At 44.8% G+C, this 20,819-nt stretch overlaps 1 protein-coding gene across 3 annotated transcripts in view; it reads right to left on the bottom strand.

The window, feature by feature from the left end:
* The window catches only part of MGLL (monoglyceride lipase), a 109,250-nt gene that overhangs the window by 16,077 nt on the left and 72,354 nt on the right, over window positions 1-20,819 (bottom strand). For all 3 annotated transcript variants that reach the window (XM_015426095.1, XM_015426094.1, XM_015426093.1), the window contains exons 4-5: window positions 6,355-6,491; window positions 409-519 (exon numbers count right to left, since the gene is read on the bottom strand). In XM_015426095.1, the coding sequence (XP_015281581.1) occupies window positions 409-519; window positions 6,355-6,491 (248 nt within the window). The remainder of the gene's footprint in view (window positions 1-408; window positions 520-6,354; window positions 6,492-20,819) is intronic.

Genomic DNA, 20,819 nt, shown 5'->3' with positions numbered 1-20,819 from the left:
GGAGGGAAGGGAAGGCAGTTTAAACTGCGGCTGCAAGGAGCCCGAGCAAGCCAGCCCATGGACAGGATCCTTCCAGGGGCCCCCTGGCCCGCCCTCCTCGGAGTCACCGGGGGGGGGGGGGTTTGTCCCTGCCCAAAAATAGCCCTGCCCTTAAGGAGCTTCTTCCTGAAGCAACTGCTGGGATTTCGTAGCATGTGCTGCATGTAGCCCTTCAGCATCTATTAATTGTCCTTTGCAATATGATGTGCGATGAATGGGTGGGGAGGCTTACATCCACCCCCTGTCTAGTGGAAAAGTACATATATGCAGAAAGCACTGCTGGGAGAAGAGCCATGCCTGGAGGATGTGTGAAGGTGAGCTGACATTTAGCTAAACTGCCTGGCATTCATTTATTGCCCGGATTTTTACCTTGATCGGCGTTGCCACCTCTGGGTTTGCAACTACTAAAGGAGAAATTAATACTAAGCCTGAAAAGTCATTTGGTCTTTCGCACGTGGTAAGGATAGCGATGGCTCCTCCCTGCAATGGAAACAAAAACAATTTTTGAGTGATAACACTGACAGCCTTCAGGAGTACTAATACTGAAGAAAGAATTTAAGTACTTTATAGGCCAGAATCTTGTCAATCTGCTCTGGTGCTGAGCCACCTTTCAGCTAAAGCTGTTTAACCTGAATTTCCTTCTGCCTACACAAACAGTCAAATTTAGGTCAGGCTTCATTTTCACATACATTTGAATTCAAGCAGCAATAATGGCTTTTAGATCAGTCACTGTAAAGTTGGTGATCTCAGCTTCAAAATCACAGCCGTGCATGAAATGCGGAATTCATCTGCTTCTTTCAGGAGGGCAGCTTATGACTCTGCTTCAGCAAAGGTGCTCCCCCCCCCCCCCAATGCTGTTGTAGCCTTTGGCCTATCCCGATGCATAGTCATGCAAAAGAAGTCACTCTGTGAACCAGCTCACAGCTATTATGGGATCATTACACCAGGCTCATAAAGCAAATGCATTTATATATCCAATTCAGCTTCGTTACACAAAGCTGGAGGGCAAGAGATGAAACAGAAATGCCAGCTCCCCCCCCCTCCCCCAATAAATGACTTACTACCTGAAAAAAAGAACCAAGTTCTAACAGGGAAAACTGTGATTGTCCGGAAAGGCAGGACAATAAGTCATGTCTTTAAAAAGACACAACCTATGGGAGAAGAAGCATTATTAAAGGGCAGTAAGATGTACACGGGACCTTCAAAGGATTCCCCATGTATTAAGGAATGATGTGGCTACAAAGAGGAGACGCAAAATAAGACTGGCCGACCATGACAGCTGAGACAAAAAACAGAACAGAACATGGTATCACCCAGTTAGATACTTCTGACAACGTTTAAAGAAATTCTTTAAAATCTCCCACCCCCACCCCACCCCCCAGAAAGCAAACAGTAGCTCCTTACAGCCACACTGCTGTTTCTGAACCAGGGCTGGAATGCTGGTCAAACTCAGCCAAATGTGATCTAATATTCCAAGAAGTCAGAAATGCCTGCATGCAAATGGCGCCCTGCTTTTTATTGCCTCCTGAGGTCATCGCACACGAATAGCAGAAGGGAGAGCTGCCCCTTGCTCCCCTTGCCTTCAACTCAGCAAGCAACGTGTATATATAGCTTTAAATAACTAAATATCCTGAAGGAGTCAGGGGCATACATAGACACCCTGTTCCTATATCTCTCTCCAGAGAACTTCTGCCTTACCTCTCCCAAATAAAACAAAATCAACACAAACCACAAACGCGTCGGTTCATCTGTTTTTCAGTTTTAGCATTTTGTACTACAGGTGGGAGCTCATGTGACTTGACTGCTCCTCTATACACAAAGGCTGTGGTCATACGCACAATTAGACCGGACATAGGTGTGAATGCCGGGCGGATTTAAAGGGCACGCTCGGACAACATCTGGGAAGCCCCCTGCAGCTGTTGGCGACCTGATCTGCTCCGCTACAGAAGCGGAGTTCAAAGATACCGGAGAAAATCCAGTAGTAAACGGGTTGCGACAGGCCATAGATGGACTTTCCTGTGTCTGATTGCTTCCGCATGTTCTTCTCATGCCATCGGGATGGTCTGATGAGGCCATCCCGACTCCATGCCGTTGTTTTTTTTGTCCCCCCACTTCGCAGTATGCGGATCATCGCAAACTCCATAGGGAGCCCTCAGTGTGAAGGTGTGATTCATTGATTCCTCGTTTAAGCGCATGGGGAGAAAATGGCACACAAACCCCCCCGACTGACCCACAGTTGCATCTGAAGCCCACAGCTTCAAAGGGAGGTGTGATCGTGCAACTGTGGGTCAAATTCTTCCGGAGGAAATAGCCCCGCTTCCCCCCCCCCACGTTTTATCTGGCGTGTGTGACCGCACCCACACACTGCCTTTCACATAGATATTCAAGAGAAACTAGGCTAGAACCCTTCTCCATTATATACTAGTTTTCTACGTGCAAATAATTTTTGTGAGGAAAAGTGTGCAGGGCCACAAGCCCCTACCTACAGCCTGAGATTGTGTCTTCAAGAAACTACGGGTCTCCTTATTTGTTGCTTATAAGACCTAGGCCTAAGCCACATGGGCCTAGCTTTTCCTACTGGTCATGTGCAGTAGCTACAGGCACCTCTGAACAAGGGCTCAGGAGAAAATATGACAGAGACACATAGAAGTTGTGTAACAGAAATCGTCCTTAGGTCGATTTTTAGATTGTAAGCTCTTCTGGACAGTAGCCGGTTGTCCTATAGTCTGCAGAGTTCCATGCACACTGATCAATGCTGTATAAGTAACAATAATAATACTAAGCTGTCACCACAGTACCAAAGGCTACATGTGCCCAGAAATCCTGGTTACCACAGAGTCTGTGGGGAGGAGAGCCTACATGTGATCTGGACATGGTGGTCTTTAAGATTCTGGGGAGGGCCCTGGACTCTGGCATATTCTAGAAGACAGCTGACACTGTAGTTATTACAGCTCTCCCTGTTCTACATACTTGTTTGGCAGTATTTAACCAGTCAGGTAACTAAGATGTTTTGGCTGATCAGATCCCAACTCTAACTTGGACTGCCGCTTAAATAGTGCCCTGTCCGTGTGTAGCTCAAAGCTAAGACCTGGCAAGGCTCAGGCATCAGTAACCAGGATGCTTAAAAAGGATCGTGAACAAGTAGTTGTCAAGGGGAAATACTTGGTGAGCTTCCACATTGTTGAAAAGCTACCATCCTGTTTACATGTAGCAGCGGCAGAAGCAAGAGGAATGGGCTTTACTTGGCTGAGGACTTGGAAATCAGCTCATTGCTAAAGATAAGTATTTTGAAGTGTGCTTTAAAGCCATGCCAGCTGTTTCAAATTCAAACTGTCCAAAGGCATCGCAGCCTGAGTCAATTTAGCTGAGGAATATTTAACAAATAAAAGCAATGTGCTTTCACGCAGTGTGCCATGGGACAGGGCAACAGCCAATAGCATAGAAGCTTGCCAGAGAAAAGATGGAGACAAAGTCTGTATGGATGGAATCTTCACAGCTACAAACTTGACGATCTTATCCTGATCCATGCTCACTGCAGATGCTGCAGCAGCCACTGGCTCTTCCAACTGAGGATGGATACTCCCTATTGTTGCTTATCTGTGCCAAACACTGTGAGATGAATGACAGGGACAATCTGCTGCCATGGCACCCTGGGTGCCTTTCAGGCCATAGATTAGAATTCTGGGCTTGCTTGGCAAGCCACTGGCACCACTGTGTACAAATAAAGTCAACCCTTAAGACTGGAAAGACAGAGCACCAAGGGTACTGTCTCCCCATACTGGAAATGGCTGTTGGCAGGTTCTTTGGGGCTGCATTCATACCCTGAGATAGCATGCAATGCTTCTGTGACACCTGGCTGCAGTCAGACATGCCTTTAGATATAGCTGCTGATGCCAGATGGATCTAAAGTGCACAATCAGACAGCACCATCTGTGAAAGGTTCCACAGTCATTGGCACCCTGTTCTGCCCCGCCCTAAAACAGAGTAAAAAGACACCTGGGAAAGTCCAGTCCTAACACTTGCCGATGGGCCACGGACAGATTTCCCTTAGTCTGATCACTCAGGCACAGTCTCAGGCCATCAGGATGGTCTGCTCATTCCATCCTGACTGGGTGCCATTTTTTTTGCTCACTTAGTGATATGCACATAACCGCATAATCGTCCCCATCTCTAGGCCAGCTTTGAAAACGAGCAGGAAAGGGAGTGGTGATCTTTCTCAAGCAACCACAGCTTTCTCAAGCAACCAAAGGGATCACAGTGCTCCATGGAAGGATTGGTGAGCAGTCAAAGTGGAGACTTGACTCCCAGAAGTTGGAAAGCACATGTGCAAAACCCTGCACCCTCGTTTATGTGCATGCACAGAAGCAGGCAAAAAACCACACCCTCACGTGTCTGTGCCATCTGATTGCTGAGCTTGCAGATGATACTGGGATGACTGATTGAGCAACTCCATTTCAAATACCAACAGATGAAATAGGAGCGCTTCCCAACTGCACCAAATGGCACATCTGACCACAGCCTTATACTAATCTCTTTCTCCCCCCTGAAACTGCTACAGTCAGGGCTGGGTTTCCTCTGATATAAAAACTAAAATATGTCTTCACCAAAATAACACAAAATTTGTATTAAGGAAAGCATAATTCTGTGGTATGAGTGCATTATGCATACTTTGCATATATCTGCCCTTTTTCTAGATGTGCATGAGAATGGGGTGGTGGTGATGATAAACTAAGCAGAACACTGAGGATCTCAGCATGAGGATGTGGAGAGGGTTCTCAGAAATGCAAGCCCTCTAACTGATTGCTCAACTCTTGCTCTTCTTGGCTGAACATGTTGACTAGTTGCATGCAGGAGTAAGTAGTTGCTTCAGAGTGACGGAGAGTGAGACAGATCAAGTGCAATTGTAGAAAGAGATGGATGTCAGATTCCCTGAAGAAACTACCTTTTGGCCTAGACAATAATATCAACTATTGGCTGGTTGCAATATCTCTTTTTTGAGTAGGGTGCTCAACAGAGTTGTGGCACCTCAGTTACAGATTTTCTGTATGAAATGAATTATCTAGACCCATTTCATTTTGACTTCTAGACATGCTTTGGCTCTGAAACTGTCTTCATCATTCTGGTAGATGGAAAATACAACAAGGGGAGTGTGCCCCTGAAGGTTCTTCTGGATCTGTAACTGGCTTCTGATACTGGAATAGGTGACGTGAAAATCTCATCCTGACATCTGGGAGAGCTAGTGCCAGTCAGAGTATACAATATTGGCCTTGACAGGCCTAATGTCTGACTTGGTATAAGGCAGCTCTTAGGCGTTCAACAAGGTTATTGAAAGGGAAACCACAACAACGGCAACAAAAAGCACATCAAAAGGTTTGCACTGGCTACCACTACCAGTATATTTCTGGTCAAAATTCAGTGCATTGGTTTTCACCTGTAAAACCCTAAATGGCTTGGGAGGACTAGAATATCAAAGGGCTGTATTTCCTAATTCAGAGCCCAATTTGGATTGGGAGTGTGGGGAGACGCAGCATCAGTCTTTCCCTTCTTGGCGTTTTCCCAATTTGCAACAGCCTTGGGGTTGCCTTGCTGGGGAAACTTGCGTTTAGCCCATCAATACATGCAAGTTTCCCCAATAGGCTCCCTGGCATCATTTCAGGTCTAGAAAACGGCACGGAAGGAAGGCTTAAGCCCCTCTCCTCACCAATGTTCCCTCTAAGCTGTGGAGCCTTGTGAGCAAAAATTCTACTTTGTGAGCTACTGGCATTAGAGTTGTGAGCAGGTGATTTGGCTACTGCATAATCAGTTTGCTCTGGAGCCATCCTTCCTGAGCCAAGACAAAAATGTGTGAGCTGGAGGCTAAAAAAACTGTGAGCCAGCTCACACTAACTCAGCTTAGAGGGAACACTGCTCCTCACGCGTTGTGCTACTGAGCTGTGTTGGGCCCTTGCATGCCTGGGAATTGAGTTCTAGGCATGGAACATGCAGCGCACACCTGACCAATGGGGCACAGGGAGCACCTGAGAAAATGCAACATGTAATTTTGCCCTTGGTTATTACGGTTTTTGAAAGACATCTGGAGCACCAGAATCTCCCCCCAAGTCATCCAGATATCCTAATTCTACTCTGTATTTTGCCTCCCTGTTACATTTCTGTAAATTATAATAGCTTTTAATATCCTTGTTAACAGAGAGAGAGGGGGGGAGGAGGAGGAGGAGGAGGAAGAGAGGACAGAAAAGGCCACAGTGAAAAAAGTGCCTTCTGCTTTTCAACAGGAGGCCAAGATTCCATTAAGTAGGGATAGTGCCATGTGCTTACCATGGAATGCCCTAGAAGGAACACAGGGAGGCCTGGGTGATCCTTCTTCATGAGGTCAATGTGCTGCAAGCTGTCTCTCACAAACACATGGAAGTCTGACACAACCATACGGTCTCCTTCGCTCTGCCCATGGCCAACTGTGGAGGGGAAAGGAAAAGCAACCTGCTAGGTCAAAAATATTTAACACCCTTAATGTAAAGAGGCAGGGGTATATCTGAAATGCAATCTATAAGAATGACAAAGGTTATTTATATTCCATGCACATATAGTATATTAGTATATGAACCTGGCATCGCACAATTAACAGGATAGGGCCAATGGCACAAAATCTACCTGGTTAATAGGCAGATATCTAATCACAAGACTGATCTCGTGACTTAAAGATCTTTCCTGTGAGTAAAGATCTGCTTGAGCATTTCTGCCCAAACAGGAAGTAGGGTGCTGTGTAATGCATACCTTGCTTCATCCCCACCCCCCGCCCCACTTCGGAGACCCACATATGGAAGCAGCCTTCCACACATGGATCTCCTACCTTGGACTGGGGGGTATTTGTGTCCACAGTCCAGACTGAAGGACGTGTGAATTGACATCCAGAAAGATCATCACTACACTGTATCTATGCTCAAATGAAGACATTCCTGCATTTTCCAGAAATGACATGCAAATTATTGCCCTCAACACTCTGCTGCCAGTATCTAAAGCATCCAGCTTGAAAGGAGGTGTGGATTCACCCGCTAAAGGTTAAAAAGGCATTCCTGATTCAAAGGCAGCAGCTGTTTTGATTCAAAGCTAGATACAGGAACGGAGGAAACAGCTGACAGTTAAAGAAATGATAAAGAAAATAGTGCCAGGAATACAGAGAAAGGAAATGTGGTAGCTAAAAAGGCTGGGAAGAAGGTGTGTCAGCTCTTACTGTAAATTTCAGTGTTACAATCTAATACGAGGAAGGGGGAGAGTCAGGATATTAATTGTCTTACATTAGGATGTAAGACTTCATATAAAAACCGATTTCCTAAACCTCAATGCTTGGCTTCTAGCCACTAGCACTGCATATCATCATCGGGACTTTTACTTTGGGAATCTTTTCACCCCATCTCCTCCCATTAAACATCAGTAGCTTCCTCCAAGATCAATCAAAAGTTAAAATACCTCCTGACAACTGAGGAAGAAGCACATGAAACATCAGTGGGGGGGGAAAGAGCCCTCACCTAGAAACCCACATTAAATGAAAATCTGAAATGCATTTGCTTGGGTTGTTCCTCGGCCTCAACCCAAAGCCTTATAAAACTAGATGGAGGCTACCTTCAGATGTCTCAACAAGCTCCAATGGGCACCAATATGACTTGGTGCTTCAGAATCCTGGTTTGTGAGGAGTAAACAAACTCCAGTTCACCTTTATGCCCGCACTTGTATATCAACGGGAAGTGGAGTTTGATTCAAACCAGTGGTCCTAACTCCTGAGGACTAGCTCATGGCAGTTAGATCCCCAGGTTTGAGTCCCCACTTTGTTCTGGAAGCTCACGGGGTGATCATGGGCTCATCATTCAGTCTCAGCCTAAGCTATCTCATGGGCTTTTGTGAGGATAAAATGTAGGAGGGGAAAATGAAGTTGTCAGGCACTGTCAGTTCCCAAATGGGGACAAAAGTGGGATAAGAAGGCACATGGGCAAGAATGGCAACACGCACCTTAATCGGAGCTTGTTGGGACGTGTGAATGCTACCCTGAGGAAACAAAGGCAAGAAGACAAAAGAAAAATGCTGCCAGGAATTCCTGCAGTGTAAGGCAGGTGTTTTCCTCATGTCAGGTACGCTCCTTTATCTTTCTTAATACAAGTTAGTGGAAGCCACTCACTTCTATGGGAGGAAACAAACTAACAGTGTGTCATGCCGATATGTACTTTGCTAGTATTTTTGGCTATTAGGCCACAAAAAATTATTAATTGTAAAATGATGAAAGCCAGTTCTCCCCGCCCCCCTCCTGCTAAAGCCACCTCGACAAGCACTGTGCACTGCCTGAATAAGAACTGATTGCAGACTGCAGGAATAGGTCCCAGTGCAATTAGAAATAGAAAAATAATTATTAGGTCCCCCCTCTTCCTTCTCTATTGCCAGATAAGGATTGTTTACTTCACTGGGCTACTGAAACTCATAATTATCCCTTGAGGAACCGAGCTAGAACAGCAATAGGCGCTGATGATAAACTGATCTGAATAGGTGGCCCAGTGCCATAGTATTGAGCCAAAATTACAGCTTCTTCACTGCTTCTCTGATTTTCCAAAGGAAAAAAATGCTGAATGGCCAAGCTGAGAGGGGCGGGTAGAATCCTGATAGGTTTCTACTGCCAGTCAGAGAAACATTTGGCGAAACATTCTTCTTGCCTTCACCACAGCTTTTTAAATCCAAATCTCTCACACTCATCCTGTATGTGCCTCTTCAATTCTGACACTTTTAGTCTGGTGATACCTCACTCCTAAAACAGATTCCAAAATGGATACAGCAGAAGTCTGCCTGCTAGCACTAATACATGCTAATTAAGAGGTTTTACAATCAACAGATTTGCAAGAAGAAAGGGGGGAAGGGGATACCAACTGCAACTTTAATACATTTAAAAACAGCAGAGCCACATTTATTTCATTGCATCGTCCCACTCAAGACAGATATTTTTGCTGAGCATTTAACAGCTTGTAGCAATGATGATTCCTGTGCACCTCATGCTAGCCTACCATGGGGTCAGAGGGGTCTTGTGGGGGCACCCCCAGGCCATCGATCTACCAGGACTTTCCCCAGGAGCTTAATGGCCAACCATCCCTGTCGAGGATTTAAGACCCCTGTTCAGCTCCTTGTTTTCTAAACTATTGGTTCAGGCTTGTTTCTGATTCTAGGCAGCAAACTGAGTTGAAAACTTTAACTGGAAAATAACTGAGTTTCTGGGAAGATACAGCAAAGCTGACCTCATGACTAGGTAACACCCAGGTGCAGAGAGGGAAGTTTCTATCTTAAGGACAAAACCATGACACCATGGTAACCAATTAGCCACGTTTCATTCAATTAGACATCATGATTTTCACCTGTGGGAAATGGTCAGACTAGACTGCAGCTAGCTCCCACCATTTCATCCTCAGGTCACATGCTTAGCAACAGGTCATACCATCACTGACATTATGAACCAAAGTTCTGATTGGTTTAGGGGCCCAAAACCACATTGGATCCTTTGGTATTAAGTGGCCCCGGTCACACGGGAGGTTTAGGGCCGGAAGAGGGACGGATCGGGGCCGCAGCAAACGGGCGTGATCCCACCGCAACATCTGGGAAGCGTTGTGCACCCGTCCCCGATCCGGCCCTTCAGGCTGAAAATCCATACTTAAAATAAACCACCTACAGAGGTGGACTTACCAGAAAGGCCGCATCAAGCGTGGCCGTAGGATCGCTGGTGCATCCTTCTGCCGGCGCATCCGAGGCTCCTGGCCGAACTGCGCATGTGCACACATGCGCAGTCGGCTGTCTCGGTCTTTGCTCGGTGGCTTCCTCTCCGGCATCTGATTGTGCCGGGGAGCAACGGCGCGGCGGCTCAGGGGATCTATGTGATCCCGCCGCCGCGTGTTTCTTTTGGTGCGGCTCTGAATAGCTGCACTTTGCCCGTATTTTTTTCTGCCGTGTGGCAGGGACCAGTATTAGCCTTTTCAATTACCAATTGGCGAGGCATGAACAGCCTCTTGTTCCTGGACTTTGGATGCATTTCTTGATACCTGCTTGACATGGGTTAAGCACCTTGCCCATGCTAACTCTGGAGAGAGTTGGACTTTGCTTGCTGAACAACTTTTGAACGTTAACTTCTTGCAATTTGTATTCTTGTTTTGAAACAATATCTTACTGTGTAATTAGCCCTTACAATTAGCTGTCTTGTTTTTGATTCCTCTCACTGCTTATTCCTTTTGAAATATTCTTGCACACTTTTAATAAATTTGTTTTAATTATATTTGTGGTCTTTCTGTGTTCAAGTGGCTTCAATCCTAATTCCTAGACCAAGTGCTGGCCTACCAGGTTAATTGACTTTCTCGTTTAGCTCCCAGAAGATTAGACGCTTGCCTCTTGGCTTCTGACTACTGGGATAGAAAAGGGGCTGCTGGCAGCTTACCAGACTGGTGTGTGAAGGTTCACATTGCCAGGTTTTTGTAACTTTGTGTTCTGCAGCCCCATAACGCAAACACACTTCGACTAGAGGCTTGTGACACTCCCCGTCTGAACCTTCCAGCAGGGGCACTTTCACAGGATAATTAACTCAGAGTCCAATATCTTCTGCAAGATGTGGTATGGCTGGTCAGCCACTGTAACTGCTTTTTATATTAATAAGGCAGCCTTGCCATGAGGTTGCCCTCACCTCCACCCACCCCCACACACAACGGCATTATTATTTTGTAGCTTGCCCTCATTACTCCTAAATCTATTTTGAATAGCATGGGTTGGGAAGCTTATGGGTTTACCAGCAGCAGCTCTTGTCATCATGGAAGATCTAAAACAGAGGATCTGACATAAATGTCACTTTGTTGGGGCGGGCCATGTGTGCCATAAAATGTAACACAAGGTACTGGAGATATAAACTTTATAAAGATGATTTCAGATGCCGAATGGCAAAAGCAGGCGTGATTGGGTTAGGTGTGATATGCAGAGGCATGGAGATATCAGTATTAGTAACGGGACAGGAAACCTAGGTCTCAGTTTGGTACAGGAGGATTCAGTCCAGGAGGATGCAAAGAATAAATGGAAATAAGTTTGAAGAAGTGAGCAGTGACTCACAAAAGCTCATACCCTACCACAAGGTGAAGCGAAGGGAGGGAGGCCCCAAATGACCCCTGGACAGAACTATGGCTTGCCCAAGGTTATCCATCAGCTGCCAGAAAAGGAGTGGGGAATCATGCCCGGTTCTCCCAGATTAGAATCTGTGCTCTTAACCACTACACCAAACTGATCATGAAGCTGAAGACAATGCAAACTCCTGGACTGAACTGAGATCTGGGTTTCTTCTTTCATTACCAATGCCTGCTATTGTCTTTTGGTGTCTGAAATCACTTCACTCTCCAAGGTATAAGGACAGATGGACTCACATTCTCTCTATATATCTTATATCTGGAATGAAATGTTTTTTGGTCTTAAACATAGGACTCTCTTTCTGGCATGCTCACTCTGGCTCCCTCCCTCCCTCTCTCTCTGAAGGAAAAAGTGTGCTTATACCCGGTCTTCTTAAAAGTCCCATGAGACACCATTCCCCCCCCCCCGGCTCTTCCCCCCCCCTCCCCGGACCCTCAGCCAATTGAGGGAAGGCTTTCTTTCTCTCCTCTGAAGCAGGAAATAGGAGAGACTGGATAAAAGGAGCTGCGATGTAAGGAACAGGAAGCAGCACACAACCAGTTGGTCTCTGGCTTGATTGGGGCCTTGCCGGGGGGGGGGCAGATCCAGCCCACGGGCCGTATGTTTGACACCCAAGATTTAAAATGCTCATATGAAGCTCCTTCAACTGAATCAGATCATCCATCCACCAAGGTCAGTACTGTCTACTCAGACTGACAGCAGCTTTCCAAGATCTCAGGGTGGGGTCTTTCCTATCACCTCCTATCTAATTCTTTTAGCTAGAGATGCTGGGGGAATGAACCTTGGACTTTCTGCCCACTGTCTCTGTATCTGAGCCACAGCTCCTCTCAGACGCACCTTGTGAATTCCAGAATTTCTGCCCCCAGGAAACTGAGCCTCTGGCTTCCCAGAAAGGGTCATATGCTTGGAGTAACTGAGACCATTTTCTGAAATCTCTTATGACACACCACAGCTGATTGCAATGGGGGCATGGACTGACTACAACAAACCAAGGGACAGCAAAATCCAGCCCCCGAATGATCTCCCAGGGAAAGGAAGCTGCAATTAACAGCTCTTTACTCTGACACAGGTCTTATAGCTTCAAGGGGCTCTGAGTGCCTGCTTAGTAAGTAGTGATTTGAAATATAATTTCAGCATCTCTAAGTTCAAAGGGGGCCATTAGAGTAACATTCTCTAACATCTTGGTATGAAGAGAAGGTGGAGTTTCATTCATTTTCCTAGGATTACGGGGACCTCTAGCTCAGCTTTTCTGTTCCTTTGAGACTAAGTGCTCTCAGGGACATAAATAATTACCAGAGTTCCCACCCCATTTAATTACATATACCAGATGATGATGCTTTTACTGATACACTTGACAGATTATTCCGTCACCTCCCAGTTGCAGAAGCCTCAATTTCAACCCTCAACCCTCCTTCTCCTGCTCTTTGGTAGTTACGTGTCTCTAGGATGCACTGACGGTTACCCCTTCTCAAGCTATAAGCACGGCTGCCCCTTCCTCCCTCTCTGTTGGGCTGCCCTTGAAAACAACGCAGAAACTGCAGCTGGTCCAAAATGTGGCAGCCCAATTAACTGGCAGGGCTTGGGAGATTGGAACATATGTTGCTTATTTTGAAACAGCTCTAATGGGCTGCTAGTTTGTTTCCAAATTTAATTCAAGGTGCTGGTTATGACCTTTAGAGCTAGAGTTGTCAAACTCCAGGCAACACCTAGAGACCTCCTGCTATTACAATTGATCTCCAGATGATCAAAATCAGTCATCGTCCGTCCCCCCCAGAACAAATGACTGCTTTGGAAGGTGGGCTCTATGGCATTATACCCCACTGAAGTCCCTCCCCAAACTGCACCCTCCTTAGGCTCCCCCCCCCCCCAAATCTCCCAAGTTTCCCCAAGTTCCCAACCCATGGCTGGCAATACTATTTAACACACTTCATGGTCTGGGGCCCACATATCTGAAAGACTGTCTCCTCTCCTCCCATATGTTCGCATGTGCCAACCACAGTCTTCAGGCTTCCCCATTTAGGGTTGCTTGTCTGGCATCAACCAGAGACTGGGCCTTCTCCACTGTGGCTCCCACTCTGTGGAGTGGGCTTCCTGAAAAGGTGAGGGGTGCCCCCTTGTGGGAGATCTTCAGGAGGCACTGCAAGGCCTGCTTGTTTGCCAGGGCTTTTGACAGGCAATGGACAGCATCTTGGAGGCAGGGGGAGGTACTTGGGAATTTTATTTTATCAGATTTTAATCTGTAATGTTTCAGTTACTACCTGTAAGATGTTTTGAGCCAAGAGGAAAGACAGGGTACAAATATTTTAATCATAAATGAATAAATACATGACTTTGTTGAGAAATGGCTAGCTTTCTTTGAATATGTTAATTCTAACTATAATGAGTTTTATACATTGCCAAAGAAGTATTTAGACTTTGCCTTTTATTAGAATTCATTGTGTACTGTATTCTACTATCATCTTACTATGTTGATGTTTAAGTTGATGTTAGTGTTGTTATTATTTGTATTTGAAATTGATGTTGTTATAGTTAAATAATATTTGTGCGAAATTAAAAAATTAAATTGAATAAATAAAACCCCTTCTTGTAAAGCAAATGTGCCTAGTATAGGAAGGGTGTGTACTTAACATCAAATTTGCCTAAAATAGTATGTATACATTTAGTGTGCTTTAGGGACCTGCTTACAGAATCAGATATCTTTGGATGATCACACCCAAGGCATGTTCATGCTACAGACAACTAGATTAGCTGTGGTGGTTTCCACCTGGGGAACAGGCCTGTGTGGTTTCCCCATTGCTAGTGCAGCTGCCAATACAATGCAGTAGCAACAGGGCTTCCATATAGCAGATCTTCCTGCAGTTTCCCTGTCCTCATCCCCAGCAGTAGCTATCCTCCCTCCGCTGGGCCAAAGGGACTTCTTCAATCAAAAAGAAAAATCAATTTCATATCATTATATGTATACATATGTAAATACAAGTGTAGCAGGTTCTGTAAATTCCCAATTTCCATTTTTTTTTTTTAAAGGAAATCTCTGGTCCCTCCCATTGTGGAGATATATGCCTTTCCTCTTACAACTCTGCAATGGAAAGTGCTAGTGATTTGCTTTTTAAAAAAGAAAGCAGAGAATTCACAGAACCTGTTATTCTTATTGTTATCATGGTATACTGATATGAAATCGATTTTTAAAAACAAACAAACAAACAACCTTGTAGTAGTAGTAGGAAATGGCTGCCATGGGCATGAGGTCATGGAAAATGGCTGCTATGTGTGCTGGAAAATCTTAATTTTTTCCACCCATACTGCAGCCATCCCAGATTTACGGCAATCTTTCCCAAAACTTCAGAGCAAAGCAGGCTTGAGAAACACTGGAGAAAAGCTGAGCAAAACCCCAGGAGATGCACAAATGCACTATAATGCTGTCGGGAAGCAGGGAAGAAAACCCCCCCTTCCCAACCGCACTGAACTTGGGGCAGAAAACCCAAGTGGAAGTCACATGTCATTGCCTCTTCCCAGGGAACTATGAAAACTATAGTTGTGTCAGGAGAGGAGGAGGGAATGATTTCTAAAAAGTTTTTAGGAACCACATAATTCCCAGGATGCTTTGTAAGAAGCAGTGACTGATAGAATGTTATACAAAAATGACAAGAAATTTGTAGTGTAGTCAGAGCACCAAACTCACTTAACACTCTTATTCATACTGTGAACATTCCCAGCCAGCCAGCATTATGCAGTGCTTAAAGTGCTGGTTTAAGACTAAGGAGGCCTGGGTTCAAATTCATACTCAGCCATGTAGCTCTGAGTGATGTTGAGCCTCCCATTCTCTCTCTCTCTCAGCTATACTTATCACATTGTAAATGATCATATAAATAATAACAGGGTCGATATTAGGGGTGTCCAAGACGAAAAAATAGCCGAAAAAGTCTTTCAGCCGAATATACATTTAAGTATCTTTTCGGCTATCTGATATAGCCGAGCCTGAAAAATTCCAAAAATATTCCGGATTTTTGGGAACTGCGAGTTAGCTGCAGTTAAAGGGCATTTAATGGGATCACAGTCCCTTTAAACACCTTCTGGGTGAACTCGTGGCTTGGAGAAGGCATTTAAAGGGCTCATGCCCTTTAAATGCCTTTGGAGTGAATGTTCACCTTGCAGAAGGTGTTTAGAAGGACCACAGTCCCTTTAAATGCCTTTCCTGGAAACAATGGAGGATGGGGACACCTTCTTTGGGGGCCCATAGAAATGGATTCCCTGGTCCAATCTTTTTGAAACTTAGGGGTTTCTTTTGAGGAGAGGCACCAGCAGCTTTGCTACAAATTTGGTGTCCATACCTCAAAAAATAGCCCGCCTAACCCCTGAATACCCCCAGATCAATTCCCCATTATACCCTATGGGGACCATTGACTATAATGGTCCCCATAGGGTATAATGGAGCTGAAAAAAAATCTGGTATTCCTGAAAAATCCTGAATCCAAATACCATACCAGTATTGGGATTCAGGAATATTGGGAAATACTGATTTTTGGGGGGGTCAATATACTCGAACCAAAAAAAATACAGATTTTTTTTGCACACCCCTAGTGGATATTTCTCATATAGAACTGGGTAGAGGCAAAATTCCCTAGCGAAACTCAGTAACATGAAAATCCAAGACAAGCGAAGAATACAGCTAAAATACTGACCACATTATAAACAAAAACAGTTGTTTTGGGATGACAATCCTGTGATAATCACATCTGCATCCTTGATGGCATTAACAAGTCCTTGAGTGTGGGACTACAGAAAGGATCAAATGAGACTTGGTTCCCATATTCATCTTGTCACATCTCAAAAGCTAAACTGGGTCAGCCCTGGCTAGTATTTGTATGGGAGACCTCCAAGGAATATCAGGGCCATGACGCAGAGGCGGGCAATGGCAAACCACCTCTGAATGTCTCTTGCCTTGAAAACCCTGTAAGGTCACCATAAGTCAGCTGTGACTTGATGGCACTTTCTATCACCACCCATGTGCATGTTCCTCGCTTTGTGACAGCAGGGAGCAGCAGCCTCCAATAATGACTTGCATGTGTGAATGGTCTATCTAACTAGTATATCTAGGTATTACATCACATGCAGTGCTTTTCCATATGATCAGTTTGTACATTCAGCACCAGTCATTAAGTACAGGAAGATGAAGAACCAGCACTTAGTTCTTGGACAAATAATTGATGAATAATTTTTTTCTCAGACAGCTTGCAGAATAGTGGTGAGGATGAAGGTAACAAGAAAATGTTACTTGGCTGTAACCCCTTCAGAGCAGCATAGCCTAGGAGTCTGAAAAAATTATGTTAATAATAATCCTGCTCCTTTCTAGCCAGGACAGTGTGCATTTTCAGACTACTGCTCATCCCCAGAATGAAACAAGAAAGAGAAGAGGTGAAATTCATCCCAATCCCATCTTCCACACGCTAGGGCAAAGTCTAACAGAGACATCCTGCTCTCTAATCCTTTGTTTATTATGACCACAGCCATCAGTGGAAGTTAGCAGAGTCTTCTGTCTCCTAACCAGGTCATTTTATGGTAGCATTCCAAATGCACCAACCCAATACAGGAGAAGAAGAAAAGAATCCCAAAAAATTTACCAGTTGTTGAAAGTCCGATTCTGACTCCTTGATCCTGGTAATGTATGCCCTAATGATGGGACAAAGTGGACCATTTGCTGAATCCCGGAGTATGACTGGTGGGCACATGGTACAAATCGAAGAGTCTCGAGTATTACAGCTTCAAATGGAAAGAGCAAGCTATGTCTTGAGACTTCAAGGTATCCAGGAAGAGAAAGGAGAGAATCTAAGACAGATTGTCGGTGACGCTCTCGCACCCATGGCAGAGATGACATCGGATCAACTTCAAAGCAAAATAGATACAGTCAATAGATCGTATTCAGAATTTATCAGAAAGAATAATCTGCCAGGGGAAGTTACAATAAGATTCTCTCGAAGAAAAGTGAGAGACCAACTATTGAAAGCATCCAATGGAGCTACCTTGAAGATAAAAGACAAAGATATAAGAATACTGAAAGATGTTCAATTTGAGATAAGAAGGAAAAGATGGAAATATAGAGACTTGGCTCTATTTCTACAAAAGCATGACATAGCCTACAGATGGTTAACACCCGAGGGACTAATCTTCAGATATGCAAATAGTAAAGAAAGGATTGACTCTGTTGAAAAGGCTCGTGAATTTTTGCATCAACAACATAGCAGTCCAACAGGAGAAGGTGCGGCCGATGATGCCAAAGAGAGCGAAGAAAAAGGAGAGGCTGGATCCTCTGAGGAAGACTCTGACTCTAAATTGGGGGCGGGCGGATCCTAAACAAGGTTATCAGTTGAGATACAGAAAGAGGAAACATAGGTTGTTAATGTGCTCTGGAATACTTAAAAAGAAGTTTATTGTATATCGTTCTACAATCTTTTTATAAAATTAGAAATGTTTTTTTTTTCTGTTAATATTTTTTAATTAGTTTTCCAACACTATACTATAACAGACAACCCCACTGACTCACCGTCAGTGAGGTACAGGTAAATACATATAGACAACAACATCAAACAATACAGACACCTCTAACCACAACATCTAATAACGTACACCACCACCATCAGTTAGACCGTGCCTTACTAACTTTTCACTAGCACATTGGTCACCAATTTGATTTAACCATCTCATAGTTTCCTCTAAATACCTGGTAACCTTTCTTTAATCTTAAACTCAAACTTATAATTACTTTCATCCAGCCCTTGAAATCTTGCTCACTTAAACTATTAAGTCTGGATTCAAGTTCAATGAATACTGGAAAATACTAATCAGTTGAAATATTCCTCTTATCATCCTTTGGCCCCATCATTTAACCCAGACCCTTATCTAGAGACCTGGGGAGATACCTCAAGTCATTGCTGTTCATGAAATTAGAAATGTTGATGAAGCACTTATGTTCAATTAGATAGATGATAATTTTCAACGAAAGTTAACTTATGTTTAAGTTTAAAGGTAAATATGTAAACGTATGTATGATCACCATCTCTTGGGTTTTAAGAGGGTTTTCTTTACTTTCTCCCATAGATGTAGTTCCCCTTCCCTGGATTTTCTGTATGTAGTTTTTAGTATGTAGTTATTAGAAAATGCAATTAAAAATATCCCCCTCGGAGGATACAAAAAAGAAAAAGAAAATGTCAGAAAAAAGAAATTCCACTCCCTGTAACAACACTATATGGAAAACAACACTATATGAAAAACACTGATTGACTGATTGTATTTATATATGTATTTTTACATAAGCCACCCTCGGCCTGCTTCAGCAGGGAGGGCGGGATATAAATCAAATAAATAAATACTGGTGTTTTGTGCTACTTCTTTGAACCTTCTTGGCTTTCCTAGTCCTTCCTGCAATCTTTGCCAAACCTGCTTTGCTGAGATGTTTTGGAAAAGTCTGCAGCAAAGCCAGGGGATGCCGATGTGGAAGGGAAAGTCCAGATATTTCTTGTCCCATCCATACTGGGTCCCATTATCACTACCCCAGTTCTCCACAGCAGCCATTTCTTCCCTACCATCCAAAGACTTCTGAGGGGGAAAAATGTAACCGAATGATGTTAAAGTGCACAGCATCGTACAATGTGTCTATCAGGTTTGTTGCATTTTCCAGCTTCCATTTTAAAAAGAGTACTCTATTTCTTTGGGGAGACATGCCTTTCCCATTCTATCACCACAACAAAAGGGGCTAGATATGTACTTTTTAAAAGAATGAAAGCAGGGCATTCAGAAAACCTGAACGAAACATCGTTATAATGGTAAGATGCTGTGGTTATATCTGAATGCCAATTTTAAAAAATTCTGCAGAAGCCCCCGATGCTGTGTTTCTAGGGCTGCCAACTCCAAGTTGGTAAATTCCTGGAAATTTGGTGGGTGGTGCCTGGGGAGGGCAGGGCTTGGGAGGGGAGGGACCTCAGCAGGGTATAACGCCATAGAGTCCAAAGCAGAAATTGTCTTCAGGGAAACTGACCTCCGTACTCTGGAGATGTTGTAATTCCAGAGAAAATGCAGGAAGACCTGCCATGTGGAAGATCCAGTGCTGCTGTACTATATCAGCAGCCACAGCAGCAATGGGGAAACCACCAGGCCCGTAGTTACCGTGGGACCCATGGGGCCTGGCCCCCTAGCGGGTTTTATGGGCCTCCCTCCCCAAGCCTCAGCTCCCCCTCCCCCGTGGGCCCCTTCACCCCGATTGCATGTTGGCCCTTTGGCGGGGAAGATAGCTGGTGGTGGCAGCACAAAAAGCAGAGAGCAGCCCAGGCAGGCAGCGAGCATCTCAGGCTCCCACCAGATGCTTGTTGCGCCGCCCACCAGCAGCAGGAAAGCCAGGCCAGGCCAGGAGGCAGGCGGGTGCTTCCTCTGGCCCCAGCCAGGTGCGCCTGGCTGCACTCCGGCGTGCCAAGCCCACGCACGGCACTTCCGTAGCCAGCTGGCTACTGCTTACCTCGCCTTTCCCAGCCCCAGGAGAGAGCAGAAGGTGGCTGTCAGACTGGTCATTCTTCGCTACGGGGCTGGAAACTACTCACAATTACTCAAACCTATCTGTGTGTGGAAAATGCCCTTGTTGAAATTGAGCCTTTCCATGGCACTTACTGCTCATCTCCTTGTGCCTATACCTCTTATCTGTTATCAAAGCCTCTCCTACCCGCCTTCCTCTCCACTACCAAAATTTTGCATTAACTCAAATAGGACTTTTCAGAAAACAACTATGTGGGTTCAAGGAAGCCATTTTTCATACACAGGGCTGAAATTGAATTAATGATAGCTTCAGAGTACGATTTCAATGTCTGGGCTTGACCCCCAAATACAGGAAGTCATAATAAAGCACATTACATGCAGAGTGCCTTTCTTCCGCCACTTTTGATGACTTTTGGTCTGTCACTGTAGTGTATCCAGCCTGACATGGCTGGGCATGTCCGGACTTGTTCAGGGACAAAACCTCAAGCTTCGCACCTACAGACAATGGGCCAGAAGGATCCTAGCCGGCCCAATCAAAGGGCTAAGTCCCAGACCGTGAGGCCAATAGGTCTCTCGGTTACTGTAAATAGCCTATCGGGAAGTGGGGTGTGTGTTGTGGTGGTGGGTTCTGAGGGAATATAAGCAGGCCTGCGAGCCAGCCAAAGTGTCTTGTTCCTGACTGAATAAAGTATGCTTTGCTGAAATCACTCTCCGTCTGCATACTTTTCAGTCACACACACACACACACACGATGAGAGAGAAGATATTCCCAGTAAGAAGCGATGGTTTATAGGCAGTTTGAGACCCAACACCAGCCATCTGAGAAATTAAATCCATTCATTTTTTTCTTCCACCATGCTGCCCCACCCCTTCAGATTTTCACATCATAAACTGGGCCCAGAAAGCTTCCATATGTTACTCTTTGAAAGGAACCAATAAGCAAGACCCTTATTCTTGCTTATGGCCATCCAGCCAATGAGAGGCCAGGCAGGCCCTCAGCCTCCATGAGGCTCTTCTTAGCCTTTCCTGCTTAGTTTTCATCGTTTCTCATTGGAATTGTGCAGATCAGAGACTGGCACTAC

This window comes from Gekko japonicus, unplaced genomic scaffold, assembly GCF_001447785.1.
Source record: "Gekko japonicus isolate JY-2015 unplaced genomic scaffold, Gekko_japonicus_V1.1 scaffold69, whole genome shotgun sequence".
In the NCBI taxonomy this organism is placed as follows: domain Eukaryota; kingdom Metazoa; phylum Chordata; class Lepidosauria; order Squamata; family Gekkonidae; genus Gekko; species Gekko japonicus.
Note: the sequence above shows the minus strand (reverse complement) of the source record. Positions and strands in the feature narration are given on the sequence as shown.